Genomic DNA, 25,117 nt, shown 5'->3' with positions numbered 1-25,117 from the left:
AACAAGGAATAAAATATATGAAAATTAATGTATCAAAGAGTGGGATAAATGTGTTTCTCAGGGAAAATGAAGCAAACAGTTCCGTGTGTGTATAAAACAAAAAATAGATGACAATTTTTTTTTCTAAGTGAGTAAATGAAGAAATGCAAATCCCGGTGAAAAGCAAGTGACCATAGGAAGTAAGCATATTGTGATAGTTTGATCATAGATAAATAATGAGGACCAAAACTAAGTCCAAGAAAATTGGTTTTGCTGGAGAGATGAGACATTTGAACAGTAAAATTATCAGGTAACGTATAGTAAAACCAAGATTGCTTTGCAAGATAGAGAGTATTGAGGAATTCAGTAACTAGTGCTGATGTAACTTAATTTTCTTTTTTTTCTATCTCCTGCCTTTTAATTTTTTTCTTTGTGTCTGAAAGGTAATGGGTGTGAAATGATATGCCTGCGCTTTAATATCAGATTCATGTTTGTGGGCAACAGTTTCTGGGTTTGCAGTTCACAAACTTGGGCAATTCTCAGTGTTTTGAAGCCTAGCAGACCAGAGGAGGCCCTGCTAGGCTTCTCCTGGCAGCCTTGGCATTTTTGCGCATGGAGCCAGCATGCTCCCCATCCAGGCTCCCTCTGTGGGATCCCCAAATTTGTAGCAGGCCTGAAAGAAATCCTTCAGCTGGGCCTTGGAAGCAGCTGCCAGGCTCCCCAGGAATCAGGCCATATCTCGGCACAGATGGGAAAGTGACGGACGGGAGTCCCTGCACGTTGGAGAAACAGCCATGAGGTTGAGCACTGTGGGATCCACTCTTGGTTCTGTTCCTTAAGGCCAGAGCTTTGCAGCAGCAACAGCAACAGCAGCAGCAGCAGCAGCAGCAGCAGCAACAGGTGGCTTCCCAAGTCCAGGCTGCCCAGATGGGAGCATCGAGCCAGGTAAGCTGCTCCCTGCAGAAGCTGCAGGCTGGATGGGGCCCCTTTCCTAGTCCTGTGGAGAGGAGGAGGCCACTTCAGTTCCCTTCTGCCCTTCTTTGGAGTGCAGTTTCTGCCTGCTGCAGTGGGGGAAGCGGGCTCTGTTGCCCTGTGCTTGGTAAGGCCCCCAGGCCGCTTTAGAGGGATTTCCTGGATTTTCCCGAAAGAGGTTTGGTGGCCCCTTTCTCCCTGTTCCTGAGTGAGAGCGCCATTCCTCCTACCAGAAGCTTTGGTTGGATGCTCCTCCCCCTTCTTTGTTCTGGATAACCTGAATTTGAGGGGCCGCCTTCTTCCAGAGAGCCAGCTGCATGTGGCACTGATCATGGCCCTGTTGTGCTAGGCTGGCGACTCATTGCCAGCATGCTGCCTCATTGCCAGCTGTTCTTCCAGGAAAAGACAACTAAGAATCTGGCTGGAAGCAGGAAGAGATTCCTGGAACTGATCCCTGTGCAGCCTTCCCCTTCCTGGCTCACTCGGAGTTCTTCCTGGAGGGGCTCTTGAAGGCCTTGGCCCACAGCAGATGTGGCCCCATGGCTGGCAAGAGAACCAGTCCTGGAAATCATTTCCTCAGGTGGCGTTTGACCTGAGAGGCTCCGAGGAGCAGGAGGAGGAGGAGGGGTCCCTGGGGAGACTCTTTCTCCTTCCCAGCATCCTGGCCACGGGCCCTCGACAGAAGGCTTCGGTCTTGCTGGCATCGGGTATAAACTGTTACCTCCACCTGGCCCTCAGAAGCCTCTTCAAGGGAGGCCCCTCTGCTTTTCTCAGGAAGCGTGGAAGGCCAGGCGGGGGTAGTTTGAGGAAGGGGCCAAGCAGAGGAGGGCCTTGGGGAGGGCTGGACCCCTCTTGCGCAAAGTGGAGAGCAGGGAGGAGAGTGCTGGGATTTTCAGAGCTCTGCAGAAATCCCTCCCTTAAAAAAGAGAAGCCGAGGGGCTCCCATTGGGGATTTAACCTAAAACCCCGAATTCTGTGTTTGTCCACCTTGGCAACTTGAAGCCATGCTGGCTGGGGAATTCTGGGAGTTGAAGTCCACACATCTTAAAGTTGCAGAGGCTGAGAAAGACATGGGAGGAAGACTAAGAGGCCAGTTGCTCTTTGAATGCCTGTGAGCAGATTTGAATGGGGAGATGCGAGATCCCCTTCTGGGTTGTGGGCTGCAGGTAGTCCTTGACTTACGACCACAATTGAGCCCAACATTTTCATTGCTGAGCAAGGCAGGGGGTTAAATGAATTGCACCTCATTTTACAGTTGTCTTTGCCACAGTCAATAAGCAAATCACTGCAGTTGTTAAATGAATCTTTCATTAAGCAAATCCGGCTCCCCCTGTTGACTTTGCTTGTCTGAAGCTGGTTGGGAAGGCAGCACAGGGGGATCAGGGACAGAGCAACAGTCGTAAATACAGGCCACTTGCCAAATCTTGATCACATGACACAGGGATGCCGCAAAGGTTGCAATGGTGGAAAGTGGTCATAAGTCACTTATAAGTGCCGTTGTAACTTCAAGGAGTCACTAAATGAATGGCCGTAAGTTGGTGACCGCCTGTCTCTGCCTCTCCTTGCCTCCCTCTACTCGGCTCTGGCTTGGATGGGCCCCTGGGTGTTCAAACGAAGAGCCTCCTGGATGTCTCTCTCCCTCCCTCCCTCCCTCCCTCCCTCCCCCCCCCTCCCTCTCTGGCTTGTCCTATCAAACGTGTCTTGGGGTGGGGGGTGTCTCTCCTACCCCTCAGAAACCCCCACGTGAAGTTTCAGCCTGTGCAGCAGCGAGAGAGACGCCATCTGAGAAGGGAGCCCTCCCTGGATTCCTCTGGGGAAAGCATCCAGAGCATCAGGCCCAGAGGGCTCAGCGGGGGCCTGGCCTGTCCTCTGCTGGGGGACGGGAGGCTGATGGGGGGGGGGGGGGGCTCGCAAGGAGCTCATAGTGGCTGACTGGTTGCTTTTGCAGAGTGAGGAAGGGTCTCAAAGGAAGGAGCTTGGCAGAGGCCAAAGGGCTGCTTGCATCTCAAACATTGTAGATGGGATGAAGGATAATGCAAAATCCTAACAAAATAAAAGGAGAGGCTTCTGGGAGCCGAAGGGCTGTCTCTGCTCCCTCATCCGGCTTGTGTTCTTGGAAAACTTTTTTGCAAGCGATCCCGTTCTCCAGCACTGGCATCTTTGCATGGCTTTTCGTGTCCTGTGGTCCTTCCTGGAAACTTGGACTGTGCCATGCAGCTCCCTGAGCTTCTTCCATGCCGTTTCCCCTTTCCAAGGAAGCCTATTTGGTTAGAGGCCGCCATAGGTCTAACTGGGTCATAAGAGCCTTGGTGGGGGAAGGCTGGGAGTAGAAGAGCCCCAGCTGCCAACAGCTGCAGCTCCGGAAATAACCGATGACCATAAGGAGGGGCTCCCCAGGCCACCAAGGAGAGGGAGACGGTAAAAGGAGGGCAAGGGCTGCCAGCAGGCGCTGTGCTTGGGGCCTCCCCTCCCCCTTTCCTTTCTTTTACCTGCTTTCCTAAAATGAGCAGGAGGCAGGCTGGGACACTGCGGAGCAAGTACAACCTCTCTACTTGGCCTTTTTAAAGAAAGCCTCTTGGCATGCTTAGGGAAGGAAAGGGGGACAACAACAGCGCACACAACACACACACACACACACACACACCAGCCCTTGGACACATCTCGGGAGGAGAGAAGGGCAGAAGCTGGAGGGGTAGAAAGCTACACCGAGCAACCCACTCTTGAGAGGGAGCCCCAAATCTGCTGAAAGCTCCAGTGTGCCCAGTTGGCTCCAAAATGGCCTCCACCCTGACCAGAAGGCCCCCTGGGGCAGCTTTGAGAGTGGGGGAAGGAGGAGTGGCTTCTTCACCTTCCCTCAGATGAAACTATTGGGGGCATCTCACTTTATTGTCCCTCAGCAGCCGCCTGGCCAGAACTGGGGGAGCCAAGCACCTGCAGGTGGGCTTCTGGCCTTGGCTGCCGCTTTCTCCTTCCGAAGCCACCGGGGGCGACTGCTGAGCGTCAGTGTCTTTTCTAGGGGACGATGCGCTCCTGGGCTGAGCGGGTCTTTGCAACTTTGGCCCCTCTCCCTTTTGATAATTCCACATCTCTCCAGAGGTGATTCTTACTATGTGCCGTGGGATCTCTGGAGCAGAGAAGAGCCGCTTGAGGCTAGGCCTGTGATGGGCTCCTGGCCCTGCGCTTCAGTTGAGCACACCTGGTGGCTGAAGCGAGGAAGGGGCACCTGGGGAGCAGCAGCCCTGAAAGCCCTGCCTGCCTCACAGAACAGCTGGAAAGGCCCATCGCAACACACTCTGGGCATCATCTCTCCCGCTCTTTCAGTCCGGTTGGCCGGTCCATTTGGGAGGGGCCTGAATTAGGGCCTGCGTCCCTCAGCTTCCCTGCTCAGAGACAGCATCTGAGCCCCTCGTTCCTCTGCAAGGGAGAAGCGCAGGCCTCCCCTCCCCTGGGCCCGGCTGGAAGGCCAAGGCCCCCTGGCTCTGCCTGACCTGGCATTGAGCAGCCCCCCTTGTGGCTCATGCACTACGGATGCTTGAGGGCAGATTTGAGGGCTTGCCTCCCTCTGTGGAAGCTGTGGGGCTGCTGCCTTGCCGGAGCCTCCGGCTTGAGGGAGGCTGCTGCTCGTGGAGGCCGCTGGTGGTGCTGATGGTGGTGGTGGTGGTGGTGCTCCGAGTCAGGGCTGCCTTCTGGCTCCTGCTGGCTTCCCTTTGGCGGCGTGACAGGAGGCAAAGCTGAGGCGGTCCGCTTGGTTGAGCTTTGGCATCCTCAGCATTGCTAGCCCTACCGGGTGGCTCTGAATGTGGAGGAATGCCTGGAGGGACTCTACCTGCCACTGCCCCCCTTGTCTCCCCCCCCCCATCCCTCTGCCTTCGCTTGGCAGCTGGTGTTGCTGCTTGTTGGTGGTGTTGTGCTTCTCCTCCTCCTGGCCTTCCCCTGCATGCGGTGGAGGCTGCCTGTGTGCATGCGATCCGTGTCTCCTGCCCAGGGCTGCTGCTGAGCGACTCCTCCCAGCGCAGGCTGGGAATGGAGCTTCCTTGTTGTCCATGAACTAACTGTGACCCTCTCATTAGATGCCCCATTCCCCTTCGGCTGTGATGCCTGCATGCGCCTGTTCTGCAGTGGCTGTTGCCAGCCCTGACCTCCTGAAATGGGTGCTGTGGCCGCTGCAGTCTTTAATTTACTGGTGGCTCCCCAAAGAGGCCGGCCAATTGGTGCCGACACCCCCAGTGCCTTTGGGATTGCTTAGTTGAGTGCACGTCAGGCACTGATCCAGCCACGGAGTGACAGAGCTGTGGGGGATGTCCATCCAACTCCAGGCCTATGACCCCTTTCTAGAAGGAGGCAAACGCAATGGCCCCCAGGCCTCCACTAGATGTGAACCTGGGCAGTGGTGTACCCTTCTCCTGCAACAGACAGGACTGCAGCTGCCCCCCTCCCACTGCATTAGCCGTAGCTGGAGGAGGCTGCTTCCGTAAGCCGGCTGCTGCCAGGGCCCTTCCTGGGACAGGTGCGCTTGGCTTCCAGATCCCCAGAGGCTGCATGTGCTGCTTATCCTGCCAATGTGCTGCATTTCTCGTGTTGCGATTACTTTTGTCTGTCCCTCTGTCCTCCCAAGATGATCACCGCAAGTATGGCCCGAGGTGGGATGCCAATAAGACCACGGTTCCCGCCCGCCACCGCTGTCTCTGCCACGCCTCCGAGCACCATGCCTTTGGGTGGACCACAAATGCCTCAGGTACTTCATGGAGCGGAGTGGGTTGTGGCTTGTGTGAGGGCTGATTGGCTGCTATTGGTCATCTCCCACCCTTGGCCTGCACTGGTGGAGGGAGGGACTGGGAGGGGGAGAGGCACATCAGACTGAGGGCAGGTGCCGCCCGGAGCCCACAGGTGAGGTGAGAGACTGCACCTGCTCCCGTGTGAGAAGGTGATGCTGGCATCCTCAAAGCAGGCATGACCAGTTGGAGGGGGGAGTCCTGGGGGCGGGATTTTCATCAAGGGCTGTGAGGGAAGGGAATCTTTTCCACCCCAACCTCCGTTCAAGTTGTTCCTGGGCTCCAGATCCCCTCCTCCATCTCCTCTGAAACCCTGGAATTCATCCCTTCTGCCAAGATTTGGCATCAGCCTCTGCCCCATTGTCACTTCTTTCAATGTTGGAAGGAAAATAAGAGAATTTTACACATTTCAGGCTCCTAGAGCTAAAAAAGTAATTTTCTCAGGTTTTCATCCTTACAGTTGAGATCTTAGCAGAAGCTGTAGCTGATCTCCAGGGGTGGGGGAGGAAAAGGCCCCAGGAGGATCAGCCAAGAGCAGCTTCCGATTTTGCTTCCTCTTCTCTGTCTCCTCTCTCCTGGGTCTCCTGTGAATGAGACCACGAGAAAGCCGGGAAGGGCCTTGTCAATTGGGCTGTTTCTGGGCCCGTTTCTCCCCAGAGCCCTTGGGGGGGGGGGCTTCCCCAGGCTTCCTTCATTGACCCCCCCTTCTGCTTCTCCTGCCTTCTTATTGTGCCAGTGCTGACACCCTGGCCCCTTCCTCCGCCCTCATTTGGGTAGCCATCAGGTTGCGACCAGTTACCTCATTGGCTAGACCTGGCTAGTCTGCCCCTACACACACACAAACACCCAGCAGCAGCAGCCCTTCTCCCTTCCTCTGGTTTTTCCCATTCTACCAGGCAGAGATTAAGCTTCCGAGCCCCAGATAGGTGGTGAAAGTGGCCCCAAGGCGGTACAAGGCTAGGGAGGGGAACTCACTTTCAGGTTTAGTCATCTTTTGCTGGCAAGATGGAGACAGGCCTTGAAAGCCATTTTTAGTCTGCAGCAAATCTTGCATTTGACTTACCTGGTAGTGGATTAACCTGAAACAGATGCGTTGAGTCCATGTCTCCATGCAGGCCCCGTGTGTCAGACAGGGTTCCGTGCGGCAAAATGAGACTTCTGGTTGACAGCGGCTCCCCCGTGGCATTTCTCTTCCTCTGACTCTCTTGGCAGGCGCTGGGGCCTCCCATTGGCTCTACCTGCTGAATGTTCTGCCTGGCCGGCCCTCCATGCCTCATCAGGGCTGCCAGGCGCCTCTGGCAAGTGCGATTTCTGTCCTTCTGGGCTAAGAAGAAGCTGCAGTAAATCCCCTTCACTCCTCCTCTTTGAGAGTTTTCCCTCCCCAGAGCAGCTCCCGACTCCTGGCATTGTTGCATGGTGAGGATGGAGGACGGATCTCTTCAGTGGTGGCTTCTTGGCTTTTGCTCATGAAAGTTGCTTCTTGTAAAGGCAGCTGAGAGGCCTCAACGAGGAAGCTTCTCATTTGAACATACTTTGCGCTCGAAACAATCATTTTACTGAGAGAGGAGAGTTAAGATTGGCAAGTTTTGTAAGTTCAGGCTGGAGGCTCTTGGTTAGTGGGGAGCTGAGCCCTGGACTGCTGTTTCTGGTAGAAATAGGGGTTGGTGGGCTTTCTCTGGCTGGCTGATCTTGTCTCCGAGGGTCCTCAGAGACTCCTTTAGTTGTCAATTAACCTCGGTGGTGCTGGAGTGGTGCATTCTTCAGTTGTGGATTATGAGGAAACCTTTAAAAAGAGGGTAGGATTTGGGAACCTTTGGCCGAGGCTAATTCTGCACTCGATGAATGGCAGTTTGTGAATTGGCATGTCAGTCAGCTGACTGAAGGCTACCCATTTTCTGATACCAGTTTATCCCAGTCCTCCTCGGGTTAATTATTGGGAGAGCCCAGGAAGTGCAACAGGGGTCATAGGAGACATACATTGGCCAACTTCCTTCCTCTGCAAGGATTTTCAGCCTTTGTGCAGCTGAGGTCCCCTCATAAAGTTGGGGCTCTGCTGAGATGGCGCCTGCCTGTGGCTCTCTGCCACAAAGACCCAAAGGAGAAGGGCTCCTTAGGCCCCTTCCCCTGCTGGTCTGCACGTGGGGCTCAGAGGCTGCTTGTCCTGCCCAGGCCTCTCTTGCCAGAGACGGACTTTCTTTTTCAGGTCAGCCAGAGCAGTATCAGCATGATGTCTTCTCCGTCTCCCATCCAGCAAGCCCAGACACCCCAGCCAATGCCGCCCCCGCCTCAACCACAGCCTTCTCCTCAGTCTGGGCAGCTCAACTCCCAGCCCAACTCCAATGTCAGGTGAGGGCTGCTCTCTCTTGAGGAAAGCAGCAGCTTCTGGCCTGTCTCTGCTCTGGGCGTAAACCTTCCTCTTCCTCCTCTTCCAGTTCTGGCCCAGCCCCATCTCCCAGCAGCTTTCTTCCCAGTCCGTCTCCCCAGCCTTCACAGAGCCCGGCAGCTGCCCGCACACCACAGAACTTCAGCGTCCCTTCTCCAGGGCCGCTCAACACCCCAGGTAACTTGCATCGCTTGAGGCTCCTTCTAAAACAAGACTTTCCATGGAGGATTCCTTCAGAAGGAGGTTTCTTGGCAGAGGGGCTTTGTTTATGTTTTAACCTGGCCAGGTCAGAGAAGGAGCCCGGAGACTTTGGGAGTTGAATAACAGAAGGACAGAGTTGGAGGGGGGGGGGGTCAAACCTCCCACTCAAGCAGGACACCCTATATCTGTGATGGCGAACCTATGGCACAAGTGCCAGAGGTAGCACACAGAGCCCTCTCTGTGGGCATGTGCGCCATCTCCAGTGGCTCTTCCGGGTTCCTCTGCATGCATGCGCACCGGCCGGCTGCTCTCTTCCGGGTTCTGGTGAGTGCATGCATGTGCTGAAAAGGTTAACCATCACTATCCTCTCCCATTCTGGAGATTAATTCCACTGATTAATTGTTCTGGCTGTTAAGGAAATTTCTCCTTAGTTCTAGGTTGCTTCTGTCCTTGGACATGACACAGAGAGGAAAGTATTACCTAGTGGCAGGAGACTAATTTTATTTAATACCTCACTTCAACACTTTAATTTGCTGCCGGATGCCTCTCCTTGTGCATTGGCTTTGTGTGATAGCTCTGGCCTGCAAACGGGGCTGTTTCAGGATGAGGTCAACCCCTTCCTCCTGCTCCTGAATCCTCAACACCTGAAGCTAAGGGGGGGAGCTGTGCTAAGATGACCTCCCCCTCGAACATGCTGCTTTTTGTCCCCCAAGGCAACCCCAGCTCTGTCATGAGCCCGGCCAGCTCCAGCCAGTCTGAGGAGCAGCAGTACTTGGAGAAGCTCAAGCAGCTGTCCAAATACATCGAGCCTCTGCGCAGGATGATCAACAAGATTGACAAAAATGAAGGTCTGGATCCTTTTTTGTTTGGATTTGTGTGTGTGTGTGTGTGTGTCCCCTGTCCTTTCAATAATTGGGGTGGGAGAGGAACTTTCTCTCCCTCCCCCCCTCTCTTCACATATACACACTTTATTGAATTTCTACAAAAGAGAAAAAAATTAAAAGGAAGAAAATGGAGAGTGCAAAGAATAAAGAAAAGAAAATAGAATAACTTCTGACTTTCTACAATACAGTTAAAATTTTAAAAAGCAGTAACCTTTTTTAAAAAAATTCAATAGTGCAGAGTATTTTTGTAATCTGTAAACAGTTTTAATAATCAAATCCCAAAATTAAAGTTTTATTTATTTCAGTTTCAAGCGAAAAGTGCAGAAGTTTTCTAAAAAGTTCACCCTGTCATCCACTTGGCTTAGCATTATCAATAATTTTATTCACTTTGTCATTTTGCTTTGCTAGAGTCTCAAATTTAGACTTTATAAATTTTGTCACTTTAAATGTAATTTTGTCAAACCTGAATCTAAAACATGCAATTTCTTCCACTCCTTGATGCTGTGATTTTTTTCACATCCATGGTCAATAGCCAGCCTTTGCTTATAAATCCATGATAGTCAACACCCATTAGTCAAAGGCAACCCCCAGTGTCTGAAAGGTACATTTCATCTGGCAAAGCCACTGAAAGCAGAGAGGGGGAAAGGAGGTAATAGGAAACTTCTCTAGGTACTTTTATTATTAATCCAGACCAATCAGTGCAGGGGAGTTGGGGGGGGAAACATTCCTATAAAGCCCCCATCTCCAGTTGGCAAATCTATTGTGGAATTGGAGGGTGGAATTGCGTACCTGACATAGGTAAGTTCCATCCATTAAAAGTTCTCTCATTTCTTTAAAAAGGCAGTAATCCATTTTTTTTTCTTGTTTGCTAAATGTACAAATCGCAGAATCCCTGTCCATTTATAGCCACAGAAATACTGGAAAAGTCCCAACAGGTCCCTGGGTCTATTGAGAGCATTGGTGATCTGAGATCACAAATTCTTACTCAAGGACCTTGCAGAATCAGGCCTGCATTCAGCCATCTCCTACTGTTCAGCTTGGGGGGTTAAGAGGAAGAGGAAGAAGCTGGACTGTAGTTACTTGGAGAGCTGCGGAGATGAAGGTGGACAAGGTCCCACCAAGGAGCCATCCGCCTCTTGCAGCCGTCTTGGCCTCTGCCTGGCAGGGAGCTGGGGGCCGTCTTTTCTGCCACCTGCTGCCGGAAGAGTCATAAATAAGGCAGCTTTGGAAAGTGGTTTACCTAAGCTGCTGTTGACTGCTGTTCAGCCACCCCCTTGTTCCTTTTCTTTGTCACAATCTTTTACAATTTTATTATAATAGCCCTTCAACATTTTTTTACTACAGGTTCTGTGGGCGTGGCTTGGTGGGCATGACAGGAGAAGGTTACTGCAAAATCCCCTTTTCCTCCCAATCAGCTGGGATTCGGGAGGCAGAGAATAGGTGGGGGCGGGGCCAGACAGAGGTGGTATTTACCGGTTCTCCGAACTACTCAAAAGTTCTGCTTCCACTTCCCCAGAACTGGTGAGAACCTGCTGAATCCCACCTCTGGTTCTCAATAGTCATGGCCCCCATTGTTTTCTTCTGACAGTTTGAGCATTCTTGCCTTTTCCCATTCAGACAGGAAGAAGGACCTGAGCAAGATGAAGAGCCTGCTGGACATTCTGACAGATCCTAAGAAGCGGTAAATTATTGGTGGTTGCACATTCCCCTCTGTGAGTCTCTGCTGCCGTGGGGATCCTCCCTTGCAATGGAGCACATGAGTTCTGCTGTGCTGCCTGGCTTTCCACCTGCCCCTCATGGCTACGATCAGTCAGGTGTTCTCAGCAACTAGCAGCCCCATTGCAGCTTTGGTTCTTCTCAGCCCCATGAGAAACTGTTGCAGAAAATAACAAGACTTAGGCGTCTTGGGATCAAGGAGAGGTTTATTGGCAGCCAGGTTCAGAAAACTAGTCAAAGGCTAGTATGCAAGTTCTGAACAACCCTTATCATCAAAGCACACATTCTTATACATCCTCAAAAGCAGTGTAACATGGAAACACTTAACTCATTTCTTATTGGTTATCTTGAGGAAAGAAGCCTTATAAGTAGATATTGTCTTACTTCTCCTTTTGTCTTGGGCCATAGGTACTGACTACATGTCTCTGAACAAACTTTAGCTGAACTCTGAGGTTTAGGGCTTTTGACATAAGAACTTTTACTGCAACTTTTACTGGACTCTGAGGTTTAGGGCTTTTGACATTTTCCTGTTTTTGTACATGTCTTACAAGCAGGTTTTTATCTCTCCCTTTTGCCACATCTTACTTTTATATTTTAATTCTCATTTTATCCTGCTTTAAAACGGGGGCCACATTCATTTCCCCAGCCAAACATCCTGGTTGTGGCTTTGGCCAAGCAGATCTGGGGAATGTGTGAGCTTGTGCAGCCTCCTTTTCCCCAAGAGGGAAGTCTGAGAATCCCTTCTTTCCTATTTAGATGTCCTCTGAAAACCTTGCAGAAATGTGAAATTGCTCTGGAGAAGCTCAAGAACGACATGGCCGTGGTAAGCGAAGGGAGGACGATTTTCTCCTCTTTCTAATATGCCATAAGATGGCAGCCTCTCCATTCCTCGGAGCCTCGGGTTCTGTCCCTTGGTCAGGCCCTGAAGTTGCAGGTGACAACATGGTGGCTGTGCAGAGTCCAAATTGATGGTGCAGTAGATGGTGGAGTGCGGGGAGGGATCAGTTAGCCCGGAGCCAAGCAGAGGAGGGAGGGTTGGGGCCGAGGCAGCCGGTGGAAAACCCCGATTGGAAAGATTCCCGTTGTGCAGGTAATTGGTGTCTCTGTTGTATGCCAGCCCACCCCTCCTCCCCCTGCAGTGCCTCCCACAAAGCAGCAATATCTGTGCCAACCGTTGCTGGATGCTGTCCTTGCCAACATCCGCTCACCAGTCTTCAATCATTCCCTGTATCGAACCTTCATGCCAGCCGTGACCGCCATCCATGGGCCCCCAATCACGTAAGTCTCCTTTTTCAACTCTTTGGGACAAAGCAAGCAAATTCCAGCGGTGGGAAGGTTGTGGGAAAGGCCTTTGGGAATCCTTAGGAATTTGCCACATTTTTGCATAAATGTGACCTAAAAACATGTCCTGTTCAGCTCCCAGGACTTGGCAGCCCTTCATTAAAAATAAGGAAAATAAAAATCAAGTTTGCTTTTGACGTTTACAGATAGTCCTTGACTTACAACCACGATTGAGCCCAAAATTTCCATTGCTAGGTGAGACAGCTGTTAAGTGAGTTTTGTCCCATTTTATGACCTTTCTAGCCACAGGTGTTGAGTGAATCATTGTAGTAGCTAAGTTATTAATATAGTCGTTAAGTGAATCTGGCTTCTCCATTGACTTTGATTGCTAGAAGGTCGCAAAAGGGGATCACAGGATCCTGCGGCACTGTGACCGTCATAAATATGAGCCAGTCACCAAATGGGCAAATTTTGATTACATGATTGTGGGGATGCTGCGAGGGTTGTAAGTTGTAAAAGCGGTCATAAGTCACCTTTTTTCAGTGCTATTGTAACTTTGAAAGGTCAGTATAAGCCCTTAGACTTCTCTACCACTTCAGAGGGCTTGACAGCCTCTCTCAGCCCTCAAAGGTTTACCGAGTCAGCATCTTGTCCCCCACAATCTGGGTCCTCCTAAACTGTTGTAAGTCAAGGACTATCTGTATATCCAGATGAAGCCATAAACATTGGGTTGTCTGGATGGACCTATCTTTGCCCAGGACTCCGGTGCCTTCCCCTCGGAAGCGGAAGTACGAAGACGACGAGAGGCAGACCATCCCAAATGTTCTGCAAGGGGAGGTGGCAAGATTAAACCCCAAGTTCCTTGTGAACCTTGATCCCGCCCACTGCAGCAACAATGGCACAGTCCATCTCATATGCAAGATAGGTGAGTGGCAGAGGCAGCTATGGGGTGGGCCCACTGCAGGGTCTAACCCTCTGAGAGGCGGCAACTGAGGTTGCAGGGGACAACAGTAGAGTAAGAAAGGAGGGTTGATGTGCAAAAAAGCTTTCAGGTCGTTTTTGCAAGATTCCCCCCCAAAACCACACATGTACCTCTGATTCCAGATGACAAGAACCTTCCCAGCGTCCCCCCGCTGCAGCTCAGTGTCCCAGCCGACTACCCAGACCAGAGCCCCCTCTGGATTGACAACCCTCATCAATACGGTAGGGCGTTGGCAGCTGGCACTCGGTCTGGTTCTGTACTTCGAACCCCCGTTCTGGCTACACCCTAAGCTGGTGGGGGAAAATCTTGGAATCACATTGCTGAGCCCAAGACCATTCAGAATCCATATGATGCAGGAGGGGAGGAGGAATCTGAGTGGGGCAGATGATGAGGGGCAGAGAGCAGGTTGGGCAAATAAATTGCTTCCACAGATTAATGCTTCATTTCTAAAGAAAGAAGAACAGCCTTTCTGAGTTTCTACTCCTGATTATTCAGGGCACTGCGACGCACACAGTTGTTGTGCTTCTTAATAGGAATAGGGATTGGAATGGAGCTGGGACCTTGGAGGTCTTCTAATGCAGCCCTCTGGTCAAGCAGGAGGACCTATACTATTTCTTCTTGTAACATTGTCTCCCTTTGCAGAAGCAAACCCTTTCCTGCAGTCGGTGTATCGCTACATGATGTCCAAATTGTTGCAGCTGCCGGACAAGCACTCTGTCACCGCCCTTCTCAACACCTGGGCCCAGAGCATCCGGCAGGCCTGCTTATCTGCCGCTTGACCAGCCAGTCTTGCCAGCTAGGAACCAGAAGCAAGAGACTTCGTGGGCTTGGACCTGGCTTTCTTGCTTTTGCTGCTTCTGCCTTTGGCGGCTGGCCAGACTCTTGATATCCACAGGGATTTGCAGTTTTCAGGGCAGGGTTAAAAAGGCCTTTGTCAAGAAGAGCTTGGGAAAGCCAACTCGGTCCCTTGTAGAAAGATGGACAGCTGGTCCAGTGTTAGCCCTGCCCTCAGTCGGCAGGAGGAGCCACTGCGCTCTGCTTCTCCCAAGGCATCAAGTGGGGGCTGGCAGGGGTCTGCCAAGGATCGGAGCGCAAGTTCAGGCAGAGCCTGCTTTCAGCACTCCAGCTGATATCTCTTGACATTTCAGTTTCAGGAATGGGACTGTCCACCTTTCCGAATGTTGGCATTGTTAAGACAGCCTTTTGGATGCTGCCCCTTCTTTCAATCTCTGAGCACTCTGTCATTTTGAAGATTTTCAAGTAATTACTTTGCAAGATGCTGATTAATTGTAGTATAACAGGCGCAATCTTTCAGACACAAATCATTGTTTTATTGTAATAAATCTATTGTTACAGTATTTAACACCCAGCCTTTTTTTGCCAACCCACGTTTACATTTTCACAAATCCCTTTGATCTAAACAGGCTCGCCTATGTTGGGCCTCCAATTATGCTATTGAAGCAGGAGGAGACCGCTTTCTTTGGAAGGAAAAGCATCCTTAGCAATTAAGCACTAGAACTGTGGCTGTCTGTAGTGCAGCGAGCATGAACACAAAGTCTAACAAAAATGAGGGGAAAAGGCCTTGGAAGCAGCCTGAGGGGCTCATGTGGGGGGTCCCAAAGGCAGCCGGCTGCAGAGGCGGCTGTGGGGGTTCTCCTGGCTACATGGCGGTCCTGTGCAGCCTGTTCCTCTGAACGGCTTGTGCTCGCTTCTGCCTCTCGGCAAAAGCGTTCCCCAGCGTCTGCTTCAGGGCGGGCAGCACAGCTCTTTCGGCAGCAGGCAGCGGGGTCAGGATCCGGCTGGAAAACAAAGTGGGCCTGTTGATGGCCGAAAGGAGACTTCAAGGGGGCTGCCTTTCTTTAAGGACTTGTAAAGGACTCGTTTTCAAGCAAAAGCAGCTATTCTCTTGGCCTCTCTCAGCTAACAAAGGGAAAATGCTCAAAAATACATTTTTATTATAAGTATAATCTTTATTGTCATTGTACTTAAATACAATGAAATTGGTATTGTATTGGGATTACATCAAGAATACTGGGTTGTCAGCATTAACATGTTTTGAAACATGTCAATTGGACCAGGAAAGAAAGACTTGGTCAAAAGCTGCTTTCAGCTGTGCAGACCAAGCATACAGGTACACACTTCCAAACAAGCACCCCAGCTCCGTTTCTAATTTTCTCCATTACTTTAAAGTCTGAAGTTTTTTTAAAGTTCCGAATTAATATTCCCAAGAGGCACAAAGTAAAGCAGTGTGTCTCATCTTGCCCAGTTGTAATCAAAACAGATTTGGATGTTTTTCTATGATCTTAATTGCCTATATTTGGTATTTTTCTACAAGACCAGAATTGGAAGTATTTTTGTTGCTGAATTGAGATATTTCAGCATGCAATGGAGAATTTTAACCATAACCCTAATAAAGGGGGAATATTAAAAGGGGGCTGCTTACCATTTCTTTGGGGCATTCCTCACTCTGGGCAACTTGGTGTTCTCCTGGCTCCTAAATGAAAGGGCTCGGATTAGTTCTCAAAGAGAGACCTCTTGCCTGGCCCCTTAGCAGAGAGTTCCATCCAGCTAGCTGAATGGAGCCTGTGGTCAGCCTTGGCTCTTGTTCCAGCAAGAAATGCCAGAGACCATTGGAGGCTCAGGTGGGCCGGGGGGGGGGGAGGCATCTTCTTCCCTCAACTATCTAACAATCAAGAATAGCTAACAATCATTGAGTGTACTTCACAAAGAAGCCCATGCGTTGTGTGTGCGCCCTGCCCTGAACTTGGCATTAAAGTGGGCAGAATCCAATCTTTGACTTTTCATCCTGATCTCACTAAACAACTCCCACGAAGAGAATCCAGTGGCCATATTTTTCCAAACACTAATGGAAATTACCGCAAGAGAGCCAGCATGATCCAGGAGGATCCCTAGCCATAACCACTGGAGCTCCCAAGGGGTCTCTAGGCTGCTCAGCTCCCAATACAAGGGCCAGGCAGGATGAACAGTGGTGAAGAGGCTGGACTAGGGCGGCGGATCCAGTTCCAGCCTCTCCTTGGCCATGGATTTCCCTGGACTAGGAAGGTTGAATTGGCCAGACCATCTGCCAAGGCTTTTCTCAATCAGGTCGGTTCTCTGGGACAGAGAAGCAGAGCAGAATCAGTTACAGGGCAAGTAGATGCGGCATCTGCCTTCTTGCTTGAGAAGAGATCCTGTTTCCTTCAGTACCGAATTCAGGACCCTGGGAAAAAAACCTCTGGCCAGTGAGAGACCACAGGGGTCTCCTTAGGATCCGAAGACTGTGTCGGAGGAGGAGTATTTTCTAAAATTTGAGAAGGCAATTGACTTTCGCTAATCAACCCCCTGGGGGGGGGGGAGTAACTGCACAAGGCTGACTTCAGGCTCTCTCTTGGGGCCAGAAAAGCGTGTGTGCTGGACCCGCCAACCTTCATCTCTGAAGTCCACTTACCCAAGTTGACCAGCTAACATGTAATCTTCAGGAATTCTTTTGGTCTTGTGTATATCATCCAGGCATGATCTCAAGTACATCAGCTGCAGGAAGAGAAGAGAAAATGGCTCTCGCAGAGCCCTCCTGCCCAGCGCATCTGTGGCACCACCAGTGAGCAAAGGCCTCACCTCTTGCATCTGCATGTGGTTAATGTTCCACAGCTGGCGAATCACCACCTCACATTCCTCCAGGCTGGGGGGCTTCCGCATGTAGGAAGGCAGTACGTTCACCAAGAAAGGGTTGGAAGATGCAGAGGGGATTTTCACGTCTCCAGCCCTGCTCTGGCTTGCTGGCAGATGAAGCACAGACATCGGTGACATCCTCCGGTCGCAGACAGCAGCGTCTCTGCAATGTCAGGTGGGGCGGGATTAGCGCTGGCAAGTGTCAATCACAGCCTCCAGGAGGCACTCAAAGTCAGGACTCCAAAATGTAGACGACTTCCTTTCTCACAAAAATCTCAAGTCTTTACAAATGTGAAAGTAGAACAACAATGTGTGGTAAATAATGGAAACTAAATGTTAATAACATCCCCACAATGCAAAAAAAAACAGCTGCTTAAAATGAGTACAATTATTTCAGTTTTCTTGTATTACTAGAAGAGAGGGCTCAAATTAAAAATTAAATCTAATCAAATTTAGGTAACCAATAAGAATGATCTAGATAGAAGACATTGGGGGATTTTCTGCTGCAAAGGACAAATGCCCCGCATTAGCCATTACAGCATCTCCGAGCACCTTAATTGGAACATGCATCATTTTCATCCTTCAAAAAGCATAATCAAGTGTCAATTAAATTCTTTGGCAACCTACAATTACTCTTCAGAAGTATCTGGGGGAGATATGGTGGCTTTAATGGTTGAATGAAATAAAAAAATGAGAAATCCTATTTTGTCTGGACAGTGGAAGGTGCTAACATCAAATAAAACATTGATGGTAGCAAAGACTTTAGTAGAAAGTTGATGTCTACTTTGACAAAAGGTATGTTGTTTAGCTCCATCGTGTTCACATAAAAAAGAAATTTTTCAAGTTGTCAGAAATCCGTGGAATTCAATCCTTTTTATCCTGTAGCTACTCCCATTTCTGTATAATATTCCATGCATTTTACTCAATATATAAAACAAGGCTTATCTCCAGGGAGTTCTTCCCTTGTTGGGAGAAAATAATGGTTGCTCCAATCTTTGGAATGGAAGCCTGCAGTGAGTTTAAGCATTGTGCCAGAATTGGATGTCGGAGCGCTTCCAGCTAAACTTCATCACTGAATGCAGGGGGAATGGGACAACTTGCCACAGCCAACTTACCACGGTCAATTTGCCTTGGGAAAACTTGCTGCAGGAAATTTTTAACAATCTAATTATTTAATTATGTAAAATAAATTTAAAATATTTTAATGTTTGCCATTCCCATTTCATTCTGTCCCTCCTTTTGCATCCTTTCTTTAATGGTTCTATTCCATCAGTTCTTTGATATTAGTGTAGCTCTTGTCCCGCAGCGAATTGTCCTCTGGCAAAATGGCCGTGGAGAGTTGTCATAGACCTGAATGTAGGTTGCTTATGGCGAGGACATGAATCCTCTTCCCCTCTGATCCAAAGCAGTAAAGATGGATATATGGGTTTGAAAAAGAATGAAGTAGATAATCTCTGATAGCACCTTATCATTCCACATAAGAAAAGGTAATGAACTGATTCAGAAAATCATTCAACAGGAATCTGCTCTCAGGCTTGGGATTTCATAGGAATTTACAGATTACGTTACTAATGTTCTCCAGTATTGGGGAGGTTTGTGCATTTGAATTGCTCACATGTAAATGACAGAAACGAAAGCTTGAAGTGAGCAATTATGTCACATTATAAAAATGAAGGTGAGGAATTTCTTCACAGCATCGTAACAGCTGACAAAAGAAGGGATCATTGTTAGGACCCACAAACAAAATGCAAGTCCATGGAATTTCATCATGAAGCTTCATGTAAAGGGGGGGGGGGAGAGAAATCAGGATTATATACTTTTTGAGAAGACAGATGGTGTTCATCACATACATTCCCTGAATCTGACACCTCTATCAGTTCAGAGTTGTAAACTCTATGGCTCAAAACTTTGAAATAATGGTTAAACAGAGTTTGCAAAGGAAAGTTAAATTTTATGCCACAGAATGCCAGGCTTCAGGCTTGGTGAGCCACCCCAGAAACAAATTTGCACCTCGATGGCTTCCTCCATCCACCACACAGCTCAGAAGTGACACCTCGAGACTTCCACCTGTTCTCAAAATCCACCTGTTCTCAAAATGGAAGGAAACTTTCTGCACTTACAGAGGCTGATTGAAGAAACAAAGGCTGGAGTTCCTTTGTGATGGTTTGAAAAAAAACATGGCCATCAAGGGCAGAAATGTGTAGTGAACGGAGGTATATAGAGAATTAAATGCAAGAAAAAAAACTAATTTCCCTTTTTAGTATTAAAATATTCCTGATTAAGCTAATAATGGCAGTAGAGGCGATCCTTTTCAATAAAGCCTTGCATGTTGCTCCAGCTAACTTAACGGTCTGCAGAGTTGATGTTATTAGTGATTTCTGAATGTGTTGGATCAGCTACGGATGATTATGATGAGCTATGACTTCCATTCACTGAATAGATATGGGAATAAATGCTTTTCTTTTTGTTTCTTCTTTATAATATCTGCATATCTCTTTTTTTCATAATCAGAAAAGGCATAAAGAAAAAGTCCCGCCTGGAATTTTCAGCCGGCTACATCCCCCCACCCCCGGAGGGGCCGAAAGCCACCGGAGCTCCTTTTCTGCGGGCCTAGAGGAAGCGGGGCGGCTCTTGGCAGCATCTCCCGGCCAGCAGCCTAGTCGAGGCTGGCTCAGAAGCCTCGGTTCCCACGGACAAAGCCAGAAGTTCCCCGGCCCAGAAGAATCAGACGCCCACCCGGCTCCGTGCAAAGCCGCCCCCGATCTCCCCCCGCTTGGGGGACTCCAGGCGGGCAGCAGGGCCCCTTCCTCCGTGCCAGGAACGGTCGCGAGGGTCTCAAGGGCTCCTGGCCGGCGAGCCAAGCTTCCCCCCTTCCGCTGCTCACGGGGCCCGGAGAGATGCGGCGGCTGGGCCGGCTCTCCCACCTGGCCGGGGCTGCCGCCGCCGCCGCCTCCTGGGGCTCCGCAGTGAGTCCTTCGGCGTCCCTCTCCCACTCGGGGCTCCCCTCCGCGGCATCCTCCTCTTCGGCCGGAGCCTCGTCCTCGCCGCCCTTCGGCTCCGCATCTGCAAAAGAAGAGGAGGAGACGCCGTGGCGGCCGCTCGCAAAACCGGCCAGGGGCACCAGTCATGGCCGGCCCGCACCAAGCCCCCTGCGGTCTCCGGCAGGCCGAAGGCAAGCGGACCCCGAGCGGCCCAGTTCCGGGCGCGAAGGCCGGCCGTGCTCCGGGCAGGCCCCAGCATCCGACGGACCCGAGCTCCAGGGCGGCACCTCCCGAGGAAGGTCGAGAGGTGGGCAGCCCCATCAGAGGCGAGGCTGTTCCGCGGCGGCTCCTCTCGCGGCGTCCGGCTGAGCGACCAGCCAGGGACCCCCTTGCAGCCCCTGGAGGGAGCAGCCTGACCCGCGAACGCCCCCGGCAGAGGATCGGGCGGCCTCCCGGGACTGCTCCGAGGGGGGCAGCTACGTCCCGGCTCATCTGCCGGCCGCCCCCGGCTGAAATCTCCCCTCCCGGGTAACCGCCGCGCCTACCTTCCAGCCGCCCCTCCGACTCCCTGCGGCCGCCGCCGGCCTGCTTCGCCTTGGCCCTGCCAGCAGAGGCGCCTTCGCTGTCCGCGGAGAGGAAGCCTGGCGAGAGCGGGAGAGGCGAGGGAAGCTCCGCAACGCCCCGCTGGCCCCCGAACGCCCGCTCCCCCGCCCACCTACCTGCCTGCTGAAGCAGCGGTTGCATGATGAGCCGGTACTGCAGATCTGCAGGGAGAGAGGCGGGGTCAGGGCGGGGTAGGGGTAGGGGCAGCCCCGCCCCGCCCCCTCTCCCCCTCCCGAACCCTGGTTGCGCCGCTTCAGCCGCTCGATCTCCTGGTGCAGATGCCGGAGCGTCTCGCCGTGTTGCTGCTGCAGGAACTGCAGGCTGCGTTCCAGCTCGGGGGCCGCCCGCCTCGAGGGCGGCGTGTGCGGCGGCGGGGTCTCGGCCGGCCCGGGCCCGGCGGGCGCGAAGGACCGTCCGGGCCGCTCCGGCTGCCCCGCGCGCGGCCAGTGCGGCAGGTGGCCGAGCGGCGGGAAGCCCGAGCCCTGCATGCGCTACCACCGCTCGGGGCGCATCGCGCGAAGCCCAGCAGGCGCCGCTCGAGGCTCGATCGCTGCCTCGCCCGACTGCCGCCGCGTCCCCGTCGCCAAGGAGACCGGGGGCGCGCGTGGGGTCTGCGGGGAGGGGCGGGGCCTCCCAGCCGCTGCCGGTCTCGGAACCGCCTCGGCCGGGAGCCGCTGCCAGCTCGCCAAGCAGGGGAGCCCGGCGCCCCGCCGTCCCCGGGAAGCTCCGCACTGGAGGAGGAGGAGCAGCGGCCCCAGGACTCTCGGCCGCCTATCCGCTGCTCTGGACGGCCCGCGGAGGCTGGAGAAGAGAGTAGCCCCGCCCGCCAAGGCAGAGGATCCACCCCCCCCCCCCCCAAGAGCCTCTTCCCCCTCTGCCAATTGGGCCAAGACTCCTCGCTGGCCTTTCCCTGCTCCGAAAACCTCTGGCAGGACTCCCTGCCCGGGTGCAGCCGAGGTGAAGGTCTTAGGTGGAGCCCTTGAAGCTGAAAAGGACTGCCCAGAAAGCCTCGGGGTCCAACCCTGGCTCAGGTTGTCCTCCCAGGGAAGGGCAGCTCCATTGTCCGGAGACACTGCCTGACTCTGCTCCTTCTTGGCCTCTTGCAGGCTGATGTTCAACTGCAACCACAGCCTCATTTCATGGCTGGACCAACCCACTTTCATGCAGGTTTGTAGCCAGGTGAAGGGCAACTCCGCAGTTGCACCCCTCCAAGGCTTGCAATTCTGCGGAGCCTCCATGGCCCCTCCTGCTTAGCTCTTTGGATGATCTGCTCCAGGTAGAATTACTTTAGACCTGTGAAGGCACCTTGTGGAAACTTTCCTTCTCTCTGAGCCAGAGAGGAAAACAATATGCCTTCACCAGGCAATCAAACCTTCATTTCTCTGGGTAGGTGGTGGTGGTGGGGAGGAATGCTGTTGCCACACCTTGCCCGCTGGACTTAAAGACTTTTAAAAAAATAGTCTTGTTTCTATGCTTGTTCTACAAACAGAAGCCTAGAATTTATGTAAAAAAAAATCCTTCTTCATGATCACCACGGTTTGCCCCTTTTTCAGTCACTAATTATTTTCTCTTCATTCAGCCCCCCTCTCCTTATGACGAATGAGGGTGCCGTTATGCTAGACTACATCGCGTTTGCTGTTGGCAGCCTGCCATTGAAAGGGGGTGGAGGGCATTGGGTGTATGAGAGCGAGGATTGCCAGGGGATACCATGAAGAAATGAAATCAAGCCTCAGGCTGTCTCATGAGAAACACTGGAATGCCAACTGCAAAGACAAGGGACTGTTTCCTAAAACAATCTGTTAAAACTGGACACTTCTCAATGGGGGACATGGAAACCTCAAATCCAGCTTCACTTCTTATGGGCCTACAATCTTTTGTAACTGACCACATTGGGACAGCCGACAGATGGGCCCCACCGTTCAGCAAAGTACCCCCACGCTTCTACTGCGAGCCACAGCACCACTTGTGCAAGTGAATGGGTCCTCAAAGGGCAAAATGAAGCCTGCTGATCTGCAAGGACACGGACACAACAGCTGGCTGCCCTGGGCACTGGATGGGGGCCCGGCTGCAGAAGCTGGCACAGCCCAAGCAGCCCTGCCACACTGGGGACACCACAGCATCTCAGGGCCCCTGCTTCTTTTGACTTCCCCATGCCACCAGGAGTCTCCCAAGATCACAGTGTTTTCTTATTTTAAAAAAACTTTTATCAAAATAGAATGTATAAACAGCAACAGTCTGACAGGCATAGAATTACACACACAGTGAGTGATTTAAAAGACCTTCAGCCCCGAGGAGAGTCTACCCCCAGATGAAGACAGGGCTTACTTGGGCAACTTTTGCTGTCAATGAAACTGCCTTTTCTCAGTCAAGACAGTCATCACACAGGCAAAGAGAAGGTATACCAAGAAGAGCACGAAGGTGCAGGCCACTGGTCCAAGGCAGAACCAGGCAGCCATGACGTAAACTATCAGGATGGAGAAGAGAGTCCTGTAGCTGGCCAGAAACCTCAAGCTGACTCTGGGCTGCTGAATCCGCCCTGAATGCCACTTGGTGTGTGTGCTGCGCTGGGAATTGGCCACCAGAGACGGGTTGGTAAGATGATACCGGCAGAAACCGCCAAGGAAATCTTCTCTGGCACAGAGCCTCTCCATCTGACTTCCAAACTAAAAGGGACCAAGATGAAATCAAAACAAGTTGGGGGAAATGAGATTGAATCCTTAGTGCAAAAGCCAAACCCCCTCGCTCAGGGATGGCTAATTACAGAATTTACTGCCACAGCAAACCACTTAACCAAAAAGAGTCCCCCATGGTCTTGTCCAACACGCCAAGGGCTTCTAGTCGTCACAATGAGATGCCAGCCTCAGGTAGATCTACTCCGCTATCTGTACCCTGGCGGTTGGGAAGAGGCCAATCTAGAGGTGAGTGGAATGTGAAGGCAAAGGGAAGAAGGGCCGCTCGATGGCCTGGGAGGTCCACTTACGCGTTCATTAATGGCCAAAGACAGACGGAAAAGCAGCCGGACCAGGGTGGTGCTTTCGTAACTTCGGATTGGCTGAAGCTCTGAATCGCCCTGGTACTCTATCTGGAATTTGCGCAGGCCGTTGATGATCTAGTGCGAGAAGGAAAACCCTGGATCTTGAGACCGAGTCACAAAGACAGCTGTTGGGGACCCATCGTCCATCTCAGAGAGAACCTGCGGGAGTGCTGCTGCAACTCGGCCACCCAGCTGAGCTTGACAACTGTGTAAATTAATCACATCTTCCTCACACAAGTTTTCCCGTACTTTTTAAAAAATTATTTTTTAAAAAATGACAAACCTTCCTATAAAGCAACCTCAAATCTCCAAATAGCCCTAGATCAAATGGCATCATAGGTTACTGGCCCCTTTGCCCACCTAGACCTCCAGCAGGGCAGATCTTCTCTTCCAGCAAAGGTCAACTCTCCACAATTCCGTGATTTTTTTTTTAAACTATTCCCTGCTTTCTTCACCCTTCAACAGTGTTTTATGTGTGCAGAGATGTTTGTAGCAGCAGAACTCTGAAAATATTCAGTCCCAAGATGATACTCAGCTCTGATTATTGTATAGTTCAATGACAGCAAACTTTTTTGGCACCAAGTGCTGAAAAGGGAGCCTGAGCACTCATCCAGGCCGCAACCTGGAAGAGGAGCTGCCCAGGGGACATGCTTGCACCGGAAAATGAACTTCAGTTTCCAGCATGTGCATTAGTGCCAGTCTTCCAATCTCTGGCGCGTGCAGCGATCAGCTGGCCAGAAAATGGAGGACCAGTTCTTCTAGTTTCCAGCACTGCCGCACACATGAAGGTCAGCTGATTGTCACGTGAGTGTGTACACTAGAAACCCGGAAGAGGAGTGGGCAATGCCACACATGCCAGGCAACATAGCTCCGTGTGCTACTTTGGGCACGTGTGCTATAGGTTTGCCATCACAGGTATAGTTGGTGGACTGTATACTGATTTGAGACAAATCTTTCTTTATGCCTCAACCAGAATGTTTAAATCAAGTATATTCAAGCATTCTCTCATCTCACTTTGGGCTCCTGGTAGTTCTGGTGGTAGCCAAATTTCTGCCTGACATGCTGGAAAACACTATTTTCTGAATAATTTGTTTCCCATGAGTATTTGAGTATTTGAGTATTTATTAATACTTATAGGCCGCCCTTTTCCCTGAGGGGACTCAGGGCGGCTTACATAAAATGAGGGGAGGGGGTATACAAACAGTAGACACACACAATACATAGAAGTAAAATAATAAGCAACATTCATTCATCATTCGGGTGGGGGCAATTATCTTTGTCCCCAGGCCTGACGGGCTAGCCAGGTCTTGAGGGCTGTGCGGAAGGCCTGGACGGTGGTGAGGGTACGAATCTCCACGGGGAGATCGTTCCAAAGGGTCGGAGCTACTACTGAAAAGGCTCTCCTCCGTGTAGTTGCCAGTCGGCACTGACTGGCAGATGGAACTCGGAGGAGGCCTAATCTATGTGATCTAATTGGTCGCAGGGAGGTAATTGGCAGGAGGCGGTCTCTCAAGTACGCAGACCCACTACCATGAAGGGCTTTATGAGTGACAAGTAGCACCTTGAAGCGCACCCGGAGATCAACAGGTAGCCAGCGCAGCTCGCGGAGGATAGGTGTTATGTGGGTGAACCGAGGTGCACCCACAATCACTCGCGCGGC

At 51.5% G+C, this 25,117-nt stretch overlaps 3 protein-coding genes across 15 annotated transcripts in view; 1 reads left to right on the top strand and 2 right to left on the bottom strand.

Moving 5' to 3' along the window:
* The window catches only part of MED15 (mediator complex subunit 15), a 40,458-nt gene extending 25,925 nt beyond the window's left edge, over positions 1–14,533 (top strand). For 4 of the 5 annotated variants that reach the window (XM_032229725.1, XM_032229726.1, XM_032229728.1 and 1 more), the window contains exons 8-18: positions 820–924; positions 5,567–5,686; positions 7,927–8,069; positions 8,156–8,283; positions 9,021–9,155; positions 10,809–10,872; positions 11,664–11,730; positions 12,025–12,185; positions 12,947–13,113; positions 13,293–13,391; positions 13,813–14,533. In XM_032229725.1, coding sequence (XP_032085616.1) covers positions 820–924; positions 5,567–5,686; positions 7,927–8,069; positions 8,156–8,283; positions 9,021–9,155; positions 10,809–10,872; positions 11,664–11,730; positions 12,025–12,185; positions 12,947–13,113; positions 13,293–13,391; positions 13,813–13,949 — 1,326 coding nt within the window. In that variant the 3' untranslated portion in view covers positions 13,950–14,533. The remainder of the gene's footprint in view (positions 1–819; positions 925–5,566; positions 5,687–7,926; positions 8,070–8,155; positions 8,284–9,020; positions 9,156–10,808; positions 10,873–11,663; positions 11,731–12,024; positions 12,186–12,946; positions 13,114–13,292; positions 13,392–13,812) is intronic. The other variant, XM_032229729.1, reaches the window with a different exon arrangement.
* On the bottom strand, positions 14,311–21,258 carry LOC116517004 (coiled-coil domain-containing protein 74B-like). 7 transcript variants are annotated; one of them, XM_032229737.1, is made up of 7 exons: positions 20,662–21,254; positions 20,540–20,584; positions 20,366–20,461; positions 19,764–19,902; positions 16,619–17,002; positions 15,614–15,664; positions 14,311–14,987 (listed from the first exon to the last, which is right to left on the bottom strand). In XM_032229737.1, exons 1-7 carry the CDS (start codon positions 20,909–20,911, stop codon positions 14,831–14,833), a joined length of 1,122 nt encoding a protein of 373 aa, XP_032085628.1. In that variant the 5' UTR covers positions 20,912–21,254; the 3' UTR covers positions 14,311–14,830. The 7 variants fall into 7 exon arrangements, with proteins under 7 accessions (XP_032085628.1, XP_032085625.1, XP_032085624.1 ...); XM_032229734.1 differs by having other exon boundaries at positions 19,724–19,902; positions 20,540–21,258; XM_032229733.1 differs by having other exon boundaries at positions 14,311–14,969; positions 19,576–20,461.
* A 54-nt stretch (positions 21,259–21,312) lies between these two features.
* SMPD4 (sphingomyelin phosphodiesterase 4) overlaps positions 21,313–25,117 on the bottom strand; it is a 45,544-nt gene continuing 41,739 nt past the window's right edge. For 2 of the 3 annotated variants that reach the window (XM_032229721.1, XM_032229722.1), the window contains 2 exons: positions 23,404–23,532; positions 21,313–23,086 (listed from right to left, as the gene is read on the bottom strand). In XM_032229721.1, coding sequence (XP_032085612.1) covers positions 22,766–23,086; positions 23,404–23,532 — 450 coding nt within the window. In that variant the 3' untranslated portion in view covers positions 21,313–22,765. Of the gene's footprint in view, positions 23,087–23,403; positions 23,663–25,117 lie in introns of those variants that run through there. The other variant, XM_032229724.1, reaches the window with a different exon arrangement.

Source organism: Thamnophis elegans, chromosome 13 (assembly GCF_009769535.1).
Source record: "Thamnophis elegans isolate rThaEle1 chromosome 13, rThaEle1.pri, whole genome shotgun sequence".
In the NCBI taxonomy this organism is placed as follows: Eukaryota; Metazoa; Chordata; class Lepidosauria; order Squamata; family Colubridae; genus Thamnophis; species Thamnophis elegans.
Note: the sequence above shows the minus strand (reverse complement) of the source record. Positions and strands in the feature narration are given on the sequence as shown.